General features: G+C 45.5%; 1 protein-coding gene across 11 annotated transcripts in view; it reads left to right on the forward strand.

Annotated features, from left to right (window-relative positions):
• AGAP1 (ArfGAP with GTPase domain, ankyrin repeat and PH domain 1) overlaps positions 1-21,166 on the forward strand; it is a 335,965-nt gene that overhangs the window by 192,779 nt on the left and 122,020 nt on the right. For all 11 annotated transcript variants that reach the window (XM_064719066.1, XM_064719067.1, XM_064719070.1 and 8 more), the window contains one exon: positions 11,257-11,361. In XM_064719066.1, coding sequence (XP_064575136.1) covers positions 11,257-11,361 — 105 coding nt within the window. The remainder of the gene's footprint in view (positions 1-11,256; positions 11,362-21,166) is intronic.

Here is a 21,166-nt window from a genome sequence, read left to right on the forward strand (position 1 = left end):
AATTTAGGGCTTTGCAGGGAGAAATGTGGGGAAATCAGGGAAACATTTCTTCCACAGACATCTCCCAGGTGTCCTTCCAGGAATGCTCAGAGTGGATTGTGGTCTGTCACTCTTTGTGGTGCATCACACTTGGCCACTGAACTATAGCTCAGTTTTCTCTAGGAGCAGATATTTCCAAGAGGGTTTAGTTGTTTACAAAGATCTTTACAATATGTTTACAACATCCTGTTAATTGTACTGCTCTGGACTTGGGGCCAGACCTCCCTGGCTGGTGTCACATTGTGTTCCTGACATCATTTGGGTACAAGCCAGTGATCCAAAATCGTGTCCCAAGGCTTCTGAGAGATGGAAATGCCTCATGAAGTGCAAAATATGGCTTGGGTTCACATCTCTTGCAAGGGTTGGAAGTAGATGGTGTTTAAGGACCCTTCCAAGCCAAAGCATTCCAGGATTCTGCATCCCTCTGGTGGGGATTGGACAGAGAGAGGTGAAGTCTTCTGATGACAGCTTGATTTTGCTGCTGTCACCATGGAAATGCCTTTTGATTCAGGAATGGGCTGGTTTGGCCTCTGTCCCAGGGGCAGCACCATGAAACTGCAGGTGGAGCCAGGCTAAGGCAGTGCCAGTGGGGTCCTTGCAGAAAACCACAGGTGCTGAGTCCAAAACCCCATTTAGACATTGGCTGTGTTTGGGAATGATCCCGTGTGCTGAGTGATAAACAGTTAACAGTTCAAATGGTCCTTTAAACTGGTGCCCTTTTGCAGCAATTCTTAGGCTTGGAAGATGTGCTCAAATCTGGGTTTCAGTTCATCTGAAATGTGGGTTGAGTGACCCTATCATTCACAAGAATGGATATTTGATAGAAATGAAATAAACTCGTGACATCAAATTAGCATCCATCTAATAAATCCAAGCTGTGCTTTTAGCTCTTCTGCTAAATCTTCTTGGTTTAAAAAAATAAATAAATAAAGGTGTCAGTAGTTAATTGTTGACTGAAGCTTAATATCTGTTGAAGCAAATGAGCCATGAAATACACTACACAGGAAGTATTGTATCTGGAGTGATTTTAACATTAAAACAATATTACAATTTTTAACTTGCTGACACAATATGCAGAATCCTTTCTTTTGAAATTGCCCTGATTAATGCTAAGCTGGGGAAGTGGGGGAGAGGAGGAGTGAGTGCTGTGTATAAAGCAAGGCAGGCCAGGACAAAACCTTTTCTTCTCAGAAGAGGAATATTAAATAACAAAAACCAAATTTTGGGGTGTCTCAGCTTGTTACTTCAGGAATCCTAATAATAACCTTGTCAAAAGCATTGATTTATAATTTCTCAGAAAAGTTCTTGCAGTTGACTGGCGCTGGCAATGTCTCATGTTTTATTAACTCTAATTTCTATAACAACTGAGTTCTGCTTCTCACAGCGGTCACTTTGCCTTTTTGCTGTCACAATTTAAGAACAAGGGGTGAAAAACCTGTACTTGAAAGCTGCCTTTAGGTTGTACCCTTAAATCCTGGGAAATGGCCTTGGATAGGTTTTCTCTGGGCTCAGGGAGTTGTTGGAGATGTGGAGATGCCTTGGCGTAAAAGAGGCATCAAATCCCAGAATATTCTGAGCTGGAAGGGATCCATGAGGATCATTCAGCCCAAATCCTGACCCTGCACAGACACCCCAACCAGCTGAGTGGTGTGGGGGTGGATTTTGAGCCAAATTTTGCACCCTGTCAGAGATCTTCTCCCAGTGGGACTCAAGTCATGGTCCTTGGCCAGGACCAGAAGGTTTTTGAGTGAATTATTTGCACATTTTTATGTATTCCCAGCTGAAGCCAAAATGATTTTGTTTTCAGATGATAAAGTACAGACTGATTCATAAGAAGAAAGAGCAGGCAGTTGTGTATGTTGTGAAAAGGGTTGTTTAAAAAGCTGTGTCTCTGCTGCAGCAGTAGGTAAATCATCATTTTTCTGAGCTCTTTAGCTCCATGACTGCTCACACACTCAGCAAGCAGCAGAGATGTGCTTGGAGCTCCCTTTATGCACTTGTCCTGTGTGTCTTGGCAAGTTCTGCATTTCTTTAGGTATTTCCCTCATGTTGAAGATGGAATTTACATTTTTTGCAGTTTTTTCTGAGAACGTGAAACATGATTTTATGAACTCCAGGAAACAGGATCCAGTAGGGAAAGCATTTTTCCTCGCTAGGTTCCTGCTTTGTTTCCTGCTGTAATGATGAGAGGACAGTGCCCAGCATACACCGAGTGCATCTCTGAAGGACATCACCACCCTCACTCCTCTGGCTGAGCTGGACATCCCAGGAACACCACCAGGAATGCTTATTTCATCTGTTTACCTTTTTTTCCTCTTGGCCTTGGGAGAGATTGGAGGAAATGGAGCTGGGTGTGTGCATGGAGAGTGCTGGAGCATCCTGGTGGGCCCTGCTCACCCACCCTGGTCTGGTGCAAGGTGTCACTGCCCATGGCAGGCACAAAATGAGGTTTCAGGTCCCTTCCAACCCAAACCATTCTGGGATTCTGTGAGCTCTGCAGTGTTGAACCAGTTCAGTGTGTCCTGGCAGACCCTTCTTTGGTGGGGTCGTTGATGCTGATGGTCCTTGGCCACAGGACGAGGTGTAAAAGTAGAAAAATGGAACAAAAGTAGAAAAATAGAGCAAAAAGTAGAAAAATTGAGCAATCAGGAAATATTGTTAATTAGAATTATGAAGAAGGTGGCCTTCTAATGCAGATTTTTTAAAATGATATTTATTCTCCTATCCCTACAAAAGTTTGAGGACCAGTGGTATAACTGTTCAGCAAAATTTATATTTCAAGGAGGACGCTCCTTTTGATTAAAAAAAATTAAACTAAATTTCAAAATCCCATTATGGAGCAGAGTTTCTGAGGTTGGTTGTCGAAGGCCTTTTTGGTCCCAAAATTTCCTGACATGAAGTGTGAATCCTTTCTGTACAATAACATGGAACACAGTTTAAGGAAAAAAAGGAACACACACACACTTTTTTTTTTCCTGCCAGCATTCTCGGGTTTGTTATTCAGCCGATGCTGTATTAAATTGGATTTTGTGTCCATCATTATTAAAATGTGAAGTGTGTCGGTCACAAAGCATACATTTCAGGGCAGTTAGCTGAATAATTCTTTTCTTTATTATCCCAAATTACTGCTGAGCTCTGGAGAGGTGAGCAGTTTAGCCAATTATTGCCATTTGAGCTGGATTTGTGGGTGATTAGCTCCTGGTCGAATTCAGTCCTGGCAAGGGCTTTGAAGCCTTTCCTTGTGTGATTTTCACAGCGGTGAGGTAGGAATAGACGAGGCTAATGACAGGAAGGTCGCCTGGGTGAGGTGACCTGTGTGGGGGGGGGCCCGGCTTTAGCAAATAGGGCATCCACAATAACAAGTGTGTCACTAACCCCGCCGTGCATAATCGCAGTTTTATAGGATTGTTGGAGATGCTGACAGCTCAATTAAAGTGTAACCCTTTGTACCATACAGCCCCGGCAGAACGACAGAAATATTACCAACAAAAAAGGGAGGGGACCACAAGGGAACTGGTTAAAGATCCTGGCTTCTTTTTCTCTTTGCCCCCCTTTTCCATCGGAGCCTGCACAGAACGCATCCATTTGTGAAATAATAGGTTGGCCAGGGGAGGGGTATGGTGCCAAACATGGCTACAAAAAAAAAAAAAGGCAAAAAAAAAAAAGCTGCTCTTAAGTGGTCTTCCTGATGTTTCTATGGAAACACTATAGTGTCAGGAGAGAAAGTTAAAATTGGGTTTTAAGCTTTTCATGGCTTTTCTCCCTTTTCCGCTCCCCCAGCCGAGTCCCTACTTTATATAAAACACGATAAAGAGAATTTTGGGGAGTGCTCCTGCGAGGAAGAGCAGATCCTCTGCCTAGGAGTGGTCATGCCTGCACGAGGAGTCCTTGTTTTCCTCCACCCACCCAAGGCCGTTTGTTTCTTGAGAGAAGTCAGTGTTTTGGGGCTCCCTTTTCATGCCTGCCCCTTCAGCCATTCCCAGAGCCTTTCCCACAGTGCTGTTTGCTCTCTCCCCAATGCTGCTTTTCCTTTGCCCAAGGTAATGATTTGCATCCAAGTGCATTTCACTGGTGTCAGGGAAACCACAGCTGCCAGTGCCAAGGGGTTAATAAACCAACTACTGGAGATTATTAAGGGCTGGGATTCCTTTTTTTCCTATTTTTTTAGCAGTTCAGTGTAAGCAGAATAAGTCTTGGAAGGCAACAGAGGCATAAACTACTGCAAGGCAGGAAAATAATGTGATTTTCTTGTGCTGTGTCCTGTTCAGAGAGGTAAACTGTGGTTAGAGTGAAAGATGTGTGTAGCATTCACATCCTCTGATAAAATCCCTCCACCCAGGGATTTTTCTCCTGGGAAGCTGAGAAGCCTCAGAGAAAAGGAAAACAATTCTTCTCTCATTTGCTTCTCCTGTGCTGTGCTCATGTGGAATGTGTTTGGGGATTGTTCACCCACAGGTGATTGTTCCATTGGGTTCTGCTGGGAGTGGTTTTGGCTCTTTGGCCAGTCAGGGCCAAGCTGTGTCAGACTCTGGACAGAGTCAGGAGTTTTCATTATTATTATTTTCATTTTTAGCATTCAGTAAGTGTCCTTTCTGTATTCTTCAGTATAGTACAGCATCCTTTAATATAATATAGTATGATAAGGTAATAAATGAGCCTTCTGAGAACATGGAGTCAGATGCATCATTCCTGCCTGGGACATTCCCAGCAAATGCAACGGATGTGCCAGTCCCTTAAATACCTGATTGCATTTTGTAACACACTTGCATGTTCAGCTCCACAGGAAGGTGGTGTGGTGGCTGTAACTGTAGAGTTTGCAATGTGCTCTTGACTTTAGTCTCATTTAGAAATAGTCATAAAGCAGGGCCAAGGAAAGAGTCCCAGAGCTGCAGCTGAGGGAAAACTTGAGAAGAGTTGGAGGAACTCATGCATCACCTGTGTTGGCAAGATCCAGAGGGTGAAATACTGGAGCAGCCAGGTCGGATGGGGCTTGGAGCAGCCTGGGATCATGGAGGGTATCCCTGCCCATGGCAGGGGGTGGGATGAGATGGTCTTGCAGCTCCTATCCAACCATTCTGGGATTAAAAATAAAGATGCAGTAACAGTGAGATGCAGCTAAGTTTGTTCTTCCCGTTGAGTTTGTCCTTAGTGCTGCTGTTCCTTGCAGGAATTTGGGGGCTGTCCTTTGGTGGCAGTCTTCCTTGCTGGTGCTGTGATGAACTGTAAGAGTTGCTTAATCAGCACTGGGGTTTTTTTCAGTACATCTTTCTAATTTTCTTTCGTAGCTTGTGTGCAGAGAGCTTGGAAAATAACGAGTTGCAGGTTGATTGTCCTTCAAGTTTAAGCAAAGCCATTATCTTCTGCTCCCCAAGTCAGGTGATAGATCCTCTCTGTTCTTTGTCTTCAAATGGAAATCGTGGCTGATGAGCCCCAGCATTAGGTAACCATTCATGGAGTAATTACCTGCTGTGCACTCACTGCCTGGTGTTTAGGGAATGTTGTAAGAGAATTGGGTGCAATGTTCTGATTTCATTTTCTCCTAAAGGTGCAGAACATAAATTTGAATAGTTTCTGCAGTGTGGGAGCAGCTTAGTAGCAAAACTCTGCTGCTGCTGTGCCAGTTTTTAAGGGAGGTGGGAGGAGTTTTCCTTGTGCACAACTGTAGTAAGAACATACAAGGTTTTGGAGGGGTTTTTTGCAATGTTATTGTTAGATGCTGAAGCTGGAGAATGTTTGAGATCTCCTGTTTTCAGAACTCTTCAGAGCCACTCCATGCTCTCATAACCTTTTTTTTTTTTTTTTTGTTTTGTGGTTCATTTGGTCCCCAGTTGTGCTCTGCTACTGTAAGAGGTCATAGAATCCCAAAATAGTTTGGGGTGGAAGGGACCTCAAAGCTCACCCCATCCCAGCCCTGCCATGGCAGGGACACCTCCCACAGTCCCAGGCTGCTCCAAGCCCCATCCAGCCTGGGACACTGCCAGGGATCCAGGGGCAGCCCCAGCTGCTCTGGGCACCCTGTGCCAGGGCCTGCCCACCCTCACAGGGAACAATTCCTTCCCATTATCCCATTGATCCCAATTTCCCTCTGGCTGTGTGAATCCATTCCCCTTGTCCTGGCACTCCAGTCCCCCTCCCTCTTTTTTATAAGCTCCCTTTAAGTATCAGGAGGTTGCTACAGGTTTCCAAGTATAAAAGCTTAAACCAGCTTCATGTCTCATTGACCAAAAGACCAAGCAGCATTCCCTTAAATTCCTGGGGGAAAAAAGATTTAAGTTTGGGAAACTGAGAAAACAAGTTACATTTTTATGGAAGGATTCCCCATACACTGGGGATCTTCAACAGTTTATTCCCTAGAGGATTTTAGGTTTAAAGACAGAACAACCTGGTCTAGTGGAAGGTGTCCCTGTCCATGATAGGGGACAGAATGAGATGAAATTAAAAGTCTCTTCCAGCCCAAACCATTCTGGGATTCTCTGACTCTCTGTGGATCAATGATTCAGTCATTACCAAAATCTCCCTTTGGCATGCAGGTATTGTTTGGGGGTGAAACCGTTTGAGCTGCTGAAGAATAGGCTTTACCACCAGAAACCTGTTACAACTAAATCTTCAGGAGGCAAAAAATATCACTGAAAAATGAATTCTTTGTTTATTATCAGGTGGCCCCAGTGGTGTTGGACAGAGTGTGCAGAGCTGGCTGGTCACTGAATCCTGGGGTTTCACCAGCATTTGTTCTCCACATTAATAGATTCACAGGAGTGGGTGTTTTATTGGCCAGAATTTGTATGTAACAATTAGTTTGTGATCCTGGCTGAGTGGCTGCCTTCAGAGTTATTTGAAGGAGGAGGTTTTTCATGGCTGAGAGTTTCTCTTTTCTGAGCAGGATGTACAGGAGCTGTAGAAAATTCCTAGCAGTGCTAGCTGCTAATCATGGCTGTGGGAGCTACAGACCTGAGTGGAAAATTAGGAATTTATGGAAAAAAAATAGGAATTTATTAGGAATTTCTGTTGTTAATGATGAAGTGTTAGATTACCTGTTGCATTCTGTCAGAACAGCATCAGGGAAACAATATGGGGTCAGCTAAAAGTTAGGGAGGGGAAGGAAAAAAAGGCTGGCAGAAGTTTGCACCTCAGCCATGGCAGTGGGGTAAATGTCTGAAAGGAAACAGAAACCAAAGTGGAATCATGGAATGGTTTGGGTTGGATGGGATCCTGAAGCTCATCTAGTTCCTAGCCCTGCCTTGTAGGTACTATATTTCCTTTTCCAGAAGGTCCAATCTTGCCTCTGCTGACTTCAAAAACCATTTTTAAGGCTTCTCACCTGCCAACATCTTCAAGGGGTCACTTTTTGAAATGCTGATAATTTGCTATTTAAAACCTAAAATATTTCAGTAGGACAAATTGATGATTGCTTCACCACTGAGTCGTTATTTAATCAGGCAAGGTTTGGAGCTCACAGAGGGCACCCAGAGCAGGCAGATTTTGCTGGTTGCTGTGTATTCAGGTGAGCTGGGTGCTCCACAAGCCCTGGTCCCTTCACCAGCGCTGGGTGTGTTGTTTTCTTTCCACCTTGGCTCCAATCAATCCGGGGCTGGCGGCTTTTCATTAGCTGCTGCTCCCATCCCACGGTAATGGTGGGATTGCAGAGCCTGCTGGCAGTCTGTAACTTCCCCAGGTGCCCTGGAGCTCAGCAGCCTAAGCTGATTGACTCAGTTAGGGCCCCAGTCCCTAACAGCAAATGCAATCAATAAATCTTTGTTGGTAAATAATTGCTATCGAACAGAGTTTTAATATAAATTTATGAGTGGTGTTTTATCACAGCTTGAGGCTACAGCAAGCCACTGAGTGATGGATTTCAGATCACACTTGCATTCATTACATTAACTTTGTAAGTTATTTAAAGCTTGTACACTTAACATTGCTTTTGGCTTGCAATGACCTCCTGGGAGTAGATGTAGCACACACATTACTAATGGAGAGCCAGCTCCGTTCACTCCCTGGATCCTCCAGCAAAACCCAGGGACTGAGCTCCATGCACTCCACTTGGAGCCTTTTTCCTCCAGCTCCTTCAAACCACAAGCTGGAGGACTCCCCATTCCTCCCTTCAACACAGAGTTGCAGTTTTGGAGGGAAGGTGGTAAAAAAAATAAATTAAAAAGCTATTGGAGGTGTGAAGTTCTTGTGGGTTTGTGTGGAAATCAGAGGTGTTAAATCCTTAGTGTTGAGTCTGGAGGCTCTGGAGCTGCACCCAACTGCCCATGGAGGGCTGTGAGAAAATAAAGATTTCCTAGAAATTAGGCAAAATAGCATCATCCAATTAATAATTGTTTGAGGCAGGGATTATTTAGACCCAAAAAATTGGTATTTGGAGTGGAAGATTTATGTAGGCTCCTCCTGCCTAGCTTGGGGACTCAATGGGATTTTTCCAGTGTGCTGTGTGTACGTGGGGCTCTGTTTGGCAGTGACTGGGGACGTGCCCAAGCTGCCTCTGAGTTGCCCTGGAGGTACCAGGGGCCAGCAGGAACCCCTGGATCTCATTTCCTCAGCACAGGATCTGATGTGACTCAAACGTAGCCACAATGTGACTGAAGCAAGGAGCTTTTTTTTTTCTTTTAAATAACATTTCCTGTCATGTGGGCCATTTTTTTTACGTGTAGCTAACGTTAAAGTGCATTTATAACTGATCTAAACTCTGATTCTAAGACCATTTCTCCAGACCATTCTATAAAATTACCACAAAGTGGTGGCCTTGGGGATAAAAACTGTGGTTTGTATGGGCTGTTTTGCTTTATAGCTCTTTAAGTTAGCTCCTTGTATTCACAGCAGTTTGCTCTCCAGGTACTTCAAGATACTTTTAATTATCACTTAATGTGAAAATGATTCTGTTTGCCAAAGGAATGCCTGAAGAAAATGGATTGGGAAGTCTGGTTTGTTAGCTAGGCACAAATAGGTCCATCATCCCTGTTCAGTTCTGAGCTGGGTAGGTTGGTTTTTGTTTGGGTTTTTTTTTACATCAAAGCACAGAGTTCTGCTTGAAAAACATGGTAAAACCTCATTTTGAATAATTTTCTTCATTTAGATCCAAAACGAGAATGTCATAATTCATACTTAAATAGCAGCAAAACTTTAAGTAGTAAAAATCATGATGGTCATAGATTTTTTACTCTTTATTGAGATGATAATTGACACAAATTGAAAATTATGTAAGTAATAACATGTTTTCTGTATAGCAAAGGGACAGTTAAAAGGTTATGAAATATGTACATTTTACTGGCTTCAAAACTTGAAAAAAGAAGGCAAAGGGAAAAAAATCCCCGTTGTGATCCTTAGTGCTTTTTCCCCATTAGAAGGTCTGAAGAACAAACCAGTGAAGAGAAGCAGTAATTTTTGATCCCCACGACACAGCACTAACTAGAATTGGGTCCCCCTAAACACCAGTGCTGTGCTGCAGGTGAGGTATGAAAGATGGGAAAGGTGAAGAGACAGATCACCTCCTATAGACAAACAGGAGAGTCAAAGGCAGAAATAAGCTTTCATTTTTTAATAGAAGAAAACAACGTCTCCAGGCGCCGGCTGGCAGTAATTGGGATGAGCAGGAGCTTTTGTGAGGAGGCGTTTCAGAAGCCCCGTTCTCCTTGAAAAAGTTTGAGTTCTAGCAAGGAGCAGAACAAAAAAATAAAATAAAAAATACAGACATGTGACCCAGAGGCAGGCAGAAAGTTGGGAGTTTGGATCAGTGTGCTGTTCAGTGTCCAGCAGAGCTTTTCTTCATGGTCCCACCATGGATGGAGTGTGTTGGGAAGGGTTCTCCTCTGAAGTTCTGCTCCAGCTGTGTGGCCAGGAGCAGGGCTTCTGCTTGAGTGGAGCTGACCTGTGTCCCCTCCTGGCTTTGGGACAGGGTCTGCAGAGGGATCACTTCATAAAGCTGCAAGTTTAATGGGGAAACAAACAGTGGAACTCGTTTTCAAGGCTTAAACCACTTTTAATGACTCCACGGGAGTTGGAAGCGCCGTGCTTGGTAGGGCATCCTTCTGTGTTCTGTTTTCCCTTTGTTTTAATTGCCTTGTACAGTGAGAAGGGGAAAACTTGTTTTATAGGGATTAGGGGGCTGAAGTTTGTGTTGGGTGGACTGCTGGTTGGGATTTATTGAAATGGATATGTCTGCTTTGCTCAGAGCTTGATCTGTGGCACCAGTCCCTGTGGTGGGTACTGAGCTTGGGATCTCCACTGGACACTGCAGTAAGGCTTTGCACAGCCACAACACTGCCTGGATCCATCAGGAACTGCCTTCTGGCTTGGGTTGAAAATTAAAATTTCCTAAGGAAGTGCATCCTTCATTGACTACCTGGAGTGTTCCACAGCACGTGGTATTTTATTTTTCAAAGTGAATTTTGGTTTTGCAGCTGAGAACAGGTCAATGTACAGTAGCAGTTCCTGTCTGTTTGACTGTTGGAACACAATGATGACTTTAAATCTTTGCTGTGTCTGAGAAGTTGTGGCTGCCCCATCCCTGGAAGTGTTCCAGGACAGGTTGGACAGGGCTTGGAGCCACCTGATCCAGTGGGAGGTGTCCCTGCCCATGCTGAGGGTTGGAACTGGATTTTAATGTCCCTTCCAACCCAAACCATTCTGGGATTCTGTGACTGTTGTCATTCATCCTTGATTGAATATTGTGGAAGGGAGATTCACTTTGCCCACCTCCTTTCTTCTCCAGTCACCCCTCTGTCATTAAATTATCCAGGATTTACTTGAAACACTTTGTATTTGCTCTGTTTTGTTACTCTTGCCTGGGATTGGGGTTTCTTTTGCTGGAATGAGGGTTTCCATGGTGGTGTCACAGCTGTGTGCTCCACTGTGGGCATGGAATCTCCAGGAGACGCTGGAGGGAGAGGCCACACAGCAGGGTCCTCCCTCAACCTGGGCTCAACGTTTATTTTAGAGGGTTAGGAAATGCAGAGCAGGGTGTCTTCATCAGCTAGGAATCCATGTGGGTCGCACCAAAATGTGCTTTCCTGAGGCATGGAATTCAAGGAAAAAGAGGGTTTTTCTACCCACTGGATAAAGCCAGTGGAGGGAATGTGCATTGTGGGAGAGGCAGGGGAAAGCCTGTCTGAAAATGCTCAAGAGGAAAGGCAGTTCCTCTTCTCTCTCTCTGTGTCTTAGGCAGGTGTGTGTTGTTTGTGCTGCCATTTCACCTTTTCCCTCTCTGTTTCCCACCAGGGGATGCTGCTGAAGCGGAGTGGCAAGTCCCTGAACAAGGAGTGGAAGAAGAAGTACGTGACACTGTGTGACAACGGCGTGCTGACCTACCACCCCAGCCTGCACGTGAGTAGCCCTGCCCTGGGAGCCCCAGCCCTGGCAGCAGGCTCAGCCAGCCTTGGGGGCACCTCTGTGCTCAGGGAGCTTCCTCCTCTCTCCTCATCCCCCTCCCTCCCAGGGAATCATCACCTCAAGTGAAACTCCCTGCTGCAAGTCTGAGTGCATCCCAGTTCCTCTGACTCCTCTGGGACTGGGGTTTCCCTGCATGCCAAGAGCCTGCTGGAACTGTTTAAAGCCTTCATTTCCTGCTTTATTTTCTGTTTTATTTTCTTTCATGGGCTTGTTGTTGATCCCACGGTTAAAAACCAACTGGTTTCACAAGGAAAAGTTTCCTAGGGGTAGTAAAGAGTGAGGAGAGGCTTGTGGTTTATCCAGGAGTAATTCTGAGCAGCTTTTTGGAAATTGCATAGCCATTAAAAACTGTTCCATGCAACTTTTCCATGTTGAGGCATCTATCCTTGTCCCAAGGATGCTGTCTGTCCCTCAGAGTGTGTGGCACAACTCCTGGTATGGGGTGGAGGGAGCACAGAGATCCCACGCAGGACTAGCCCACCCCAGAAATCATGGTGTGACCCTCACCAAGGTAAAATATGCATTATACATATATAAAAATAGAGACAGACAGATGATAGATGATAGATAGATAGATAGATAGATAGATAGATAGATAGATGATAGATAGATAGATGATAGATAGATGATTGATAGATAGATAATAGATACATACATACATAATAGATAGGTAGATAGATAGATAGAGATGTGAGATATATGGATATTTGATTTATAGGTATATAGAAATATCTACCTACCTATATAAATATATAAAAATAAATACAAGTATATAAATATATATAAATATATACATATATGTGTGGTTTTATATAATATCTGATCTTGTATTTTATCATCATCCCACACATGGAAATCAGAGGGTTGCCACTTGTAATGTTTTTAGAGTCAGTTGTTTCTAAACCTGTTGGTGGCATCTTGAGCTCCTGGTCACGTTTTCATTAAGGAGTGAAAATCAAGGTTTTGATGCATTTTCTATTAATTTTGGGGTTTACAAACCTGCACCTGGAACTGGCAGGAAACTTCTGCTTTAGCTGGGTGGTGTCTGAGGAGCATGGAGCCCTAGAATCATTAAGGTTGGAAAGCACTCTAAGGTCATCCAGCCCAGCACTAAACCCCCTCCCCAAGTGCCACATCCATGCCTGGCCACGCTGATGCTGTGCTTGCCCCTGTCTGTGGAATATTAGCACTTTTCCCCTGCCTTGACACAAGGTTTTATGGTCTCAGGTCCTGCCATGATGATGCTTTGCTGTGGTTTCTGATGTGATGTCCATGTCTCTTACACATTGTGTGGTAAATGAGATGACAAGTAGCTTCCGGGCATTGCTGCTTCCCATCAGAAACCTTGTCCCTCAGCCCTGGTGTTCTGGAGCAGGGTTTTCACTGCTCCTTTGTGTGATGGAGTTCATGTCTTTCTGCCCAATTCTAGTGCCCAAATGTGACTAATTCTGCTGTGAAGTAGCCCTGAAACACCCAGAGTTCTGTGTTGGCATTGCTCCCAGAAGGGAAGCAGGGATTCTGTGTGTCCCATGGAGCGCACCTGAGTGTGCCTCAGATTGTGCTGGTCACCAAGCGAGGATGAGGCTGTTGTGTGTGCCCTGGCCCCTTCCTGGCTGCTGGAAAAGGCTCTATTGTTCCTGCCAGTGCTGTGCACGTGTGAGTTTTCCATTGCTCTGGCAGACAATGGAGAAACTTCTCCTGTGCAGGCTCCCCCGGAGCGGCGGCGGCGCCCCCAGAGTGAGAATCCACTGAGGTTACACGTAATTACTTTGAGATTAGAGGTAAATCCATCGGAGATTAGAGGGAATCCATTTAAAGAAGAAGTAATTACCAGCCTGTAATTGTTTCCCTCTGTCCTCCACCGTGCCCCCCCACCCCAAGAAGAAGGTGCTGGGCTCGGTGTTGCCTTTTCCTCCTTGTGTGGATCAGAGGGGTTTGTGAGGGAACCACAAATATTTTAAGTCAGTCACACTCCCAGTACACTTTGTACTAAACTTTGTTGGCAGGAGCATCACAATTTCTTCTTTGGGATTGCCAGGTGAGAGGGTCTTCCCCCAACCAGAGCTCTGATACTGTGTTTCTGGTTTAGTTTTGCGGGTTTTTGTTTGTCAGTAATTTTTTGTTCCTTTTTTTTCTCAAGAAAGCGATGAATTTTTAATGCTGTGCTTGCATTGCTGTCTGGGATAATTTCTTACATTGTTTTGAAAAATCAGACCTTATTCCTACCAAGTTTCCCATTAAGCAGCAGCGAAGAAAAGAGCTTTTGTTTGCTGTCTAAAGTCAGTTCCCCAACCTTGTGCAAAGCCTAGCTCTAATCAGATTTAGGTTGTTTCAAATGTGCAGATCATTTCAGTTCATCAAAATGTTGTCCTTTTAATTCTGGAGTGAATTTTTAATTGCAGTGAAAGGTGGGCTGGCCTCTAGTGGTGGCAGAAAAAGGAAATCTAGGGGATCATATGGTCTGCCCAGCCTGTGGTTTGAGTCAGAGCCTAACACCTGGTGTTTGAAGGGCCAATTACAATGTTTAGTGGCTGATAGTGAGCACTCTGTTAAATATTGCTCGAGGTTTGGCCACAGGTGCATCAGTTGTCTCTGCCAGATGCAATCGGTAGCAGCTCAGGCACGACGCAGTGGTTTAAACACAGAAAACAGGTGCTGCAGAATCCAGCCCTGACATCCTCCTTGAAAGCATTGCCTGCACAATGAAAGGTTTTGGGGTGGGGAGGGAAAAATCAAATGAGGCCCTTTTTTGCAGAGGAGGTGTCCCTGGGAGGGTCAGGCTGTTTGGCAGGGCAGCGTGCTGAAACGAGCGCGGCATTGTGCCAGCCTCACGAGCGACTCCCGGTGCCACCAGGTTGATGTTTGACACAATAGCAAAATCCCTCTCGTTTCTTTTCAAGAAAGTGGGGGGAGAGGGAAACGGGGGAAGAAAAATATGTGTACATAAGCACCCTACTGTTTCCTGACTTGGTCGTGTCAGGTTTTTTTCAAGAGCCTCAAACCTTCCCGTCCCTTGGGACGCCGAGGAGCTGCGCCGATAGAAAATGGTTGGGGATAATGAGAGAGAACTTTGACCCTCAGGCTTCAAAGTTCACCAGAGCTCCCTATTCATCTTGGGCTTCTGGAGCAGAGCTGTGGAGTGGATCACTAAAATTCTGGCCGGCAAATTCCGTGTCAGCCTCCCCAAAGGGCCCCGGGGGAATTTGCCGAGGCATCTCCTGGCTTTTTAATGGCGGGATGCTCCCGGAATGCATTCACCAGGATACCTGCTGGGCAGCCCTGCTTTATCTGAGCCTTCTCCTGATGAATAGCTGATGATGTTTCCCCACTGGCTGCCTGCCACAGGGCTGCCAGCGTGCCACGGGTCAGCACGTGACACAGCTTTAGCTGTGGATGTCCCTTCTCTGCTCTCGTGTCTTCACCATCGCTGCACCTCGGTTGTGAAAAGAAGGAAAAAGGGAAAAAAGGCTGAAAACAGCTAGTTTTTGGTAAGGGCAGTTTTCCCCTTTTACGTTTAATTTGGTCTAGATCTGATTTCAGTGCTGGGGCACCTTATGGGGCAAGAAGAGCTTCTTAAATACATGAGAAGGAATGCCCATTCCCCTAGCGATGCCCATCTAGAACACAGTGGGTACACAAACCCCATGTGCACAGCAGGGTTGGTGTTTGCTGGCTGCAGCCTTTAACCTTCGTCTTCACTGGTCTGGTGTGATCACCTGGGGATTGTAAATGTGATTGAGGGGGGAAATCTGGCTTTATCTCCATGAGGGAGGTGTGGATTCACCTGGTTTGCTCAATTCTTCTGACAGGAGCCACAGTTCCAAATTCTCCCTTAAATACAGTGCTGGCATGTGAATGTTAGCAGTGTTGTTCTATCCTCAAATATATTGGATTTTTTTTAAAAAGGCAACATTTCAGCCTGATAGAGAGTCAGATCCAACACTAGGCTAAACTTGGCATGAGAGCTTCAGCAATATATTATATGGACACATTCTCTGGGAAGACCCTACAAACATGTTAAAATTCCTTAAGGCTTGAGGTGTTGTTTGAGCTTTCTCTGCTTGGCCATTTCCTCCAGAAAAAGCAGATGGTGAGAAGCAGGAGGCTTTAGAGGATGTCCTCTGTGTTGGTATCTGGAAGTGTTGTAGCTCCATGCATTTTCTCAGGTCCCAGCATTTCTCTCAGAGCTGCAGTTGAAATTTTTGCTACCAGTTCTTGTGATTTTCCTGAACTATTTGGAAGCAGAAAGCCTGCATGCAAATGCAGGATCCCATCAGCCCTCATCCTTGAGAGCAGTGTGCTCTCCCATGTGGTCAGTCAGCCCCTGGTGCTGCTCCAGCCAAGGGAATCTGCTCCCCTTCCCAATAGGAATATCCCCCACAGCCATCATTGCAGCTCAGCCTGATTTCCAGGTTGTTGCCTCAGGCATTTCAATAGCTCTGAAGTGTGTTGTTTGTGTTGCTTTAATAAAAATATTCATGCTCACATATTTCTAAAATACCGTCATGTATGTCCATTTATTCCCCCCTTGTTTTTGCTCTGAAGGAATGTAAAGCTGGATATTGGCTGGCTCTGAAGGGCCTTTCAGCTGGCATTTCCTAAAAACAGCTAATCCTCAAATCAGCCTTTGGACTGACAAAAGGAGCCTGGAAGTGCTCAAGGCTGGGCTGGAGAGGGTTTGGAGCAACCTGGGATAGTGGAAGGTCCCTGTCCATGGCAGGGGATGGAACAGGATGAGCTTTAAGGTCTGCTCCAACCCAAACCACTCTGGGATTCTGTGGTACTTTACACGTGTGATGTGGCTCTCCCTCCTGAGAGAGCAGTGATCAAAACACATCCTGCAGCTTGAGTATTGATGAAGATAAATCTGAAGCTTTATTGTAGTTACTACTGCATCCACTAGCATGCCTAAAACATTGGTTAGGATAGAAGAAAATTAATGATAGGAACATTAAATACGAGTACAGTAATTCCTGATTTTTATAAAGTGCTGTAGTTGTACAGATCACTCAGTCACTTTTGAGCTTCTTAGAAAACTTCTTTATTGTCTTAATCTGAAAGATGTAATGGAGTGAAGATAAATTTGGGAGGAAAATATAAAACTGAAGATCACAGCAGCGCAGAATATCCTGGGTGGGAAGTGACCCACGAGGATCTGTCCAGGCCTCTGTGGCCCCGAGGGAGTCAACACTCAGTAGTGTGGCAAACACAATTGTGCTTTGGCAGAGCTGCACAGGCTGCAGCAAACACACATTCCAGTGTCTGTCTGCTCCTTCTGAAAGCCAAGGGAAATTCTGAGGATCAGAATAAGTTGCAATTTAAAAGGCAAAAGTCAAGCTAATAATTAATCAGGGGGGTTTATAAAATTAGAGCTTCCTGTCCAGCCGAGCTAACTGCTGTGGGTATAAATGCTTCATAAATTACTCAGGATGGTAAAACTCTGGTTTGTCTTTTACAGCAGCTCTTGTTACAAAGGCTGAATGAGAAGTGAAGTGCAAGGGGAAGAGTTTTCTTAAAATGTTCTGCAAATAAGGGATCCATTTGCAGAAGGACCAACATTTTGTTGTTGTTGTGTTGCAAGTCTTGCCCTGCCTTCCTCCCCTGCTCCTGCAACACTGATGGAGCTGGTTAACACCACACTATAGGTATAGCCAGTGCTTTTTATTACTGAAATTTAATGTTCTTGATTCCCAACGTGAAGCAGATTCATGATGCCCTTCCTTTTGTCAGGACAGAGCGCTTTGGGGCGATCAGTGTTTTCCAGAACGCATTCCCATTCCTCCATTCTCCTCAGAAAATAACATTTCATGGCTCTCCTTAAGATTAACTGTGTATTATGAAGCTGAATGACATTATGGCCGTGTTTATATGCGAGAGGGGGGGACAGCTAATTCCCCAGGACCATTTGATGAATTTATTCCACTGTGGCTCATATCCCAACACTCCATCCACAGCTCAGCCCTTCCTGGGAAAAGCAGCGAGGCTCAGGACTTGGGGAGACTTGTGGGGTTTTTTTTGTTGCCGTTCCTTCTTAGGTGTGCCCGTGGCCCCGCACGGAAACCAATCAAGGAGCGATTTATGTTCATTAAGGGCTTGTCAAAACTGAAAAATTTTCTAATCAACGGCGATGTGGCGGCGGCCCCTCCATGGCTGGGAGTGTCGCCTCGGCGGCCGCGGCTCCGCGCCTCTTACAACTCTAGGCTAGGAATCTGCTGATGATTACATTAGGCTAAGCTGCGAAGTAAATGAACCATGGCTTATTTAGGTGCAACTAGCTCCAGTGTAGTCCTGCCCCGCAGGGCACTTTATAGCGTTTTATGGCTTTAAAATTAGTGTAGCTTCCCATTTGCTGCAGGGTGCTGCATGTTATGCCTTTGAACTCAATAAGCAAAGGGAAGGGGGCCTTTTGTTTTTTTTCTCCTTCTCCCCCCACCTCCCTCCTTTTCTTCTTTTTGCAGTTTAGCAATTTTGTTTTGCATCTTTTCCAGACGGCGTTTTGCAATAAAAATGTCTGACTGCCACGGAGAGGCACAAAAGTCAGGGCTCCATCCAATTTCCCGGGCTGCTCTTGGTTTGGGGGGAAGAGGATTTGGTTGTTGCTGAGGGTGAACAATAGGTTTTGTGCCTCCAATAGGTCAGCTCACAAAATTGGAATTGTCTTTCAAAAAATACGCTGCACACAGTCTTTGAAATGTCATCCAGAGGTGCAACCATAAACTTCCTTTTCCATAATAATTTTTATTACGCCTCAGATCAGGAAACACTATTTCAACCTCAGTAAGTGGAGCCTCAGGAGTGTTACATCTGATTGAACAGTGGGGGAAAACTGCCACAAAATGAAGGTGTTTTTTATGGAATGGTTTGGGTTGGAAGGGACCTTGAAGCTCATCTCGTTCCACCTCCCTGCCATGTCTTCCACTATCTCAGGTTGTTCACAGCCCCATCCAGCCTGGCCTTGGACACTATCAGGGGTAGGTTAGAAGCTCATCATCTCTCAGTGGAAACCAGGCAGAGATCTGGGGAGGATTTTTAGTCTGGACCTGTTCCTAGTGATGGAAAAACAGGCTTTTGAGAGCTCAGAATAGCTGAAAAGGACAAACTAAGTGTGATATTCATACCTGTATACCATTACAGCCTTGGAAAGTCACTGCTCTTGGAGAGTCTCTCATTTCATATGTGGTGCACTGGAAAAGGGTGGCAGTGGGACAGATGGAAGAAAGATGGGGACACCTCGAGGAAGGAGCAGATATTATTTTGCATTTTAGTGTTGTGACACATGGCTTATCCCGAGGTGAGTGATTTCAATGTGAGCTTGGAAACCCCTTTGCCCAGGGTAAAACTGTAACCCCAGTGAAGGCCTTTCTCCCTATCCACCACTCTTGTATTATTTGAAAACCCTCAAGCTCTGTAACGTTTTTTGTATCCATGTTTTTGATAATCTGAGCCATGTCTTTAACTTAAGGATGGCTCTAGAGCACACGGACAAGGGGGAATGTCTTTAAGCTGAAGGAGAGTGGATTCAGATTGGATATTGGGAAGGAATTCCTCCCTGTGAGGGTGGGGAGGCCCTTGCCCATAGAAGCTGTGGCTGCCCCATCCCTGGAAGTGTCCTGGGCCAGCTTGGACATAGGCATCAAGCTGGAGCCACACATAGCCTGGGTTCAGCTTGTGGCCCTTGGTGGAGTGTCTCTGAAATCACTGTGATGTGCAGATATAAATTCAACAACTGCTGGCATTCAAAATCCAAAGAGACCCCCCCAAAACGGGGGTGTCACTTTTTGGGTAGGCTTATTTAGAAAACATGATCATACCCATTTGCTCAATTTGCATGTCTGAAAGGCTTCTGCTCAGTTAATTGGTTAAATTAATTTCTGCTGTTGTAAACAGAGAGCTGCTGTATGAGGAGCAGGACTAAAGTAATTTTACTTTACATTATTCTGTGTCATGGCGCATCGTTCCTTTCTTACTCAAGGCAATTCATTTTGTGGGGCTGTCAAGTAATGTTTGGCGTCATCTTCAGTCAATGCAGCTTTTTTGATTTCCCCCTGATATTTTAACAGTTTATTTAGTCCTGTAGATAATGGTCAATGGCCTTGAGTAGTCAAATTAACACCTCGGTGGCGCCGTAGCGGAGCGGTAACCCGGGGAGGAGGAGAAGGGATGGGAATCGACGCGGGGAGCGCGATTTGGGGATTATGGATTGATGGATGCCGAGGCAGCATCGCCCTGCTCTGACTAAGATGGAGCTGCCAGTTAGTGCTGACTGCAGGCCATGGCCTGCCTGGTGCCTCACAGCTCAGGATGGAGACCTCGGGGAGCCCTCGGATCCTGGGAGCAGCGGAACGTTCCGCCAGCCGCCAGAACCACAGACAGCGCCCGTTGGATTCAGTGATCATTCACTCCTGTGCTCCCTGCATTCAATCCTGTAGGGATCTCTCTGGGACATGGCTGGTGGCCCCCCTGCCCTGGGAGGAGGAGGAGGGGGAGCCGTGTTAAGCCGTGCTGCTGCTGCCAGCGAGCTGCGAGCCCCGGGTCCCCCCTGCCACAACTCTCAATTGCTAGCAGGTTTCTCTCACTGCACCTCATTTGCATCTGGGACATCAATTAGCATGTTTGTTGAGGCTAATTGAATGAAACTCAATCATAGCTCTTAATTGCTTGACTATGTGAAAAGAAATCACATTAATGCAGCTAATTAAGTGTATGGCAATAGATGCAACATAATTAGGAGCGAAATGTAAAAAACAAGCGGCGGCGGAGGTGCGAGCGCGGGGCGTGGGGATCGGGGCGCCCGCGTCTCCTCTGCGCCACGTGTTTGGGGAGGGGTCCCTCTGCTTTGCTGCTGCCTTTAATTTCTATTTTTTTATTATTTTTTTTTCCCCCTGCCTTGCCGAATGATGAACGCGGACAAGTTGAGAAGAAAAATGCAAATGGATTCGCAATTACTACTTTTTCAAGCTGTTGAGGGGCAGAAGATGGCACGTCTGGGGTGGCCCACTGTTGAGTGGGCTCCAGGGACTTGTTAAGTGCTGTTTAAAAGTACTTGGCTTTGAATTACCCTCATGCCTTGTTAAAGGGTTTTTTTTCCCCTTTTTTCTCGGATCAGCATTTTCTACAACTAACATCTTGGGGAGTTATCCCTGTACCATTTGCATATCAAAATCCAGCTTGCTGTCTTCTCTTTAACACAGCATATTCCAGATGACAGCAAGACCCTCATCTGTTCTAATCTGATCAAACCCTCCATTGCTCCTCTGAAGCCCCGGCGTCATTTTGTAGTTTGAACTTTCATTCCCCGAGCGAGCCGAGGATCTGAGGGGGCTGGGAACGCTCTCCTTGCCCTCCCCTCCTCGGGGAGACCCGCAGATTATCGCCCTGCACCCTGCCCGCCATGAAAGGGCCTTTATTATTTACATTTGATATATCCCCATAAATATTTAAGCTGACATTAATACCTACCCAGCATCTGTTGCGGTTCGGGCGCTTCGCTCCGACGGCGGCAACTCATTGGTTTTGTGTTTGCTTCCTCAAGTGGTTTTGTGGCTCACCTCAGCCTGCTTTGCACCCAGCCAAAAGGCCTTTAACAACACCCTGCCACATCTCAAGTTGGGAAATCACACCCAGCCTTCATCCAAAACCCCCTTCTCCAGTTGAAGTTGGTTGTAGTTAAATAAAACTGTTAGCAAAGGGCACGTGCCAAGGTTTAGTCACTCCCTGATTAAACCTCACTTTACAGCCC

The sequence above is a fragment of the Zonotrichia leucophrys genome, chromosome 7 (assembly GCF_028769735.1).
Source record: "Zonotrichia leucophrys gambelii isolate GWCS_2022_RI chromosome 7, RI_Zleu_2.0, whole genome shotgun sequence".
Taxonomy (NCBI): Eukaryota; Metazoa; Chordata; class Aves; order Passeriformes; family Passerellidae; genus Zonotrichia; species Zonotrichia leucophrys.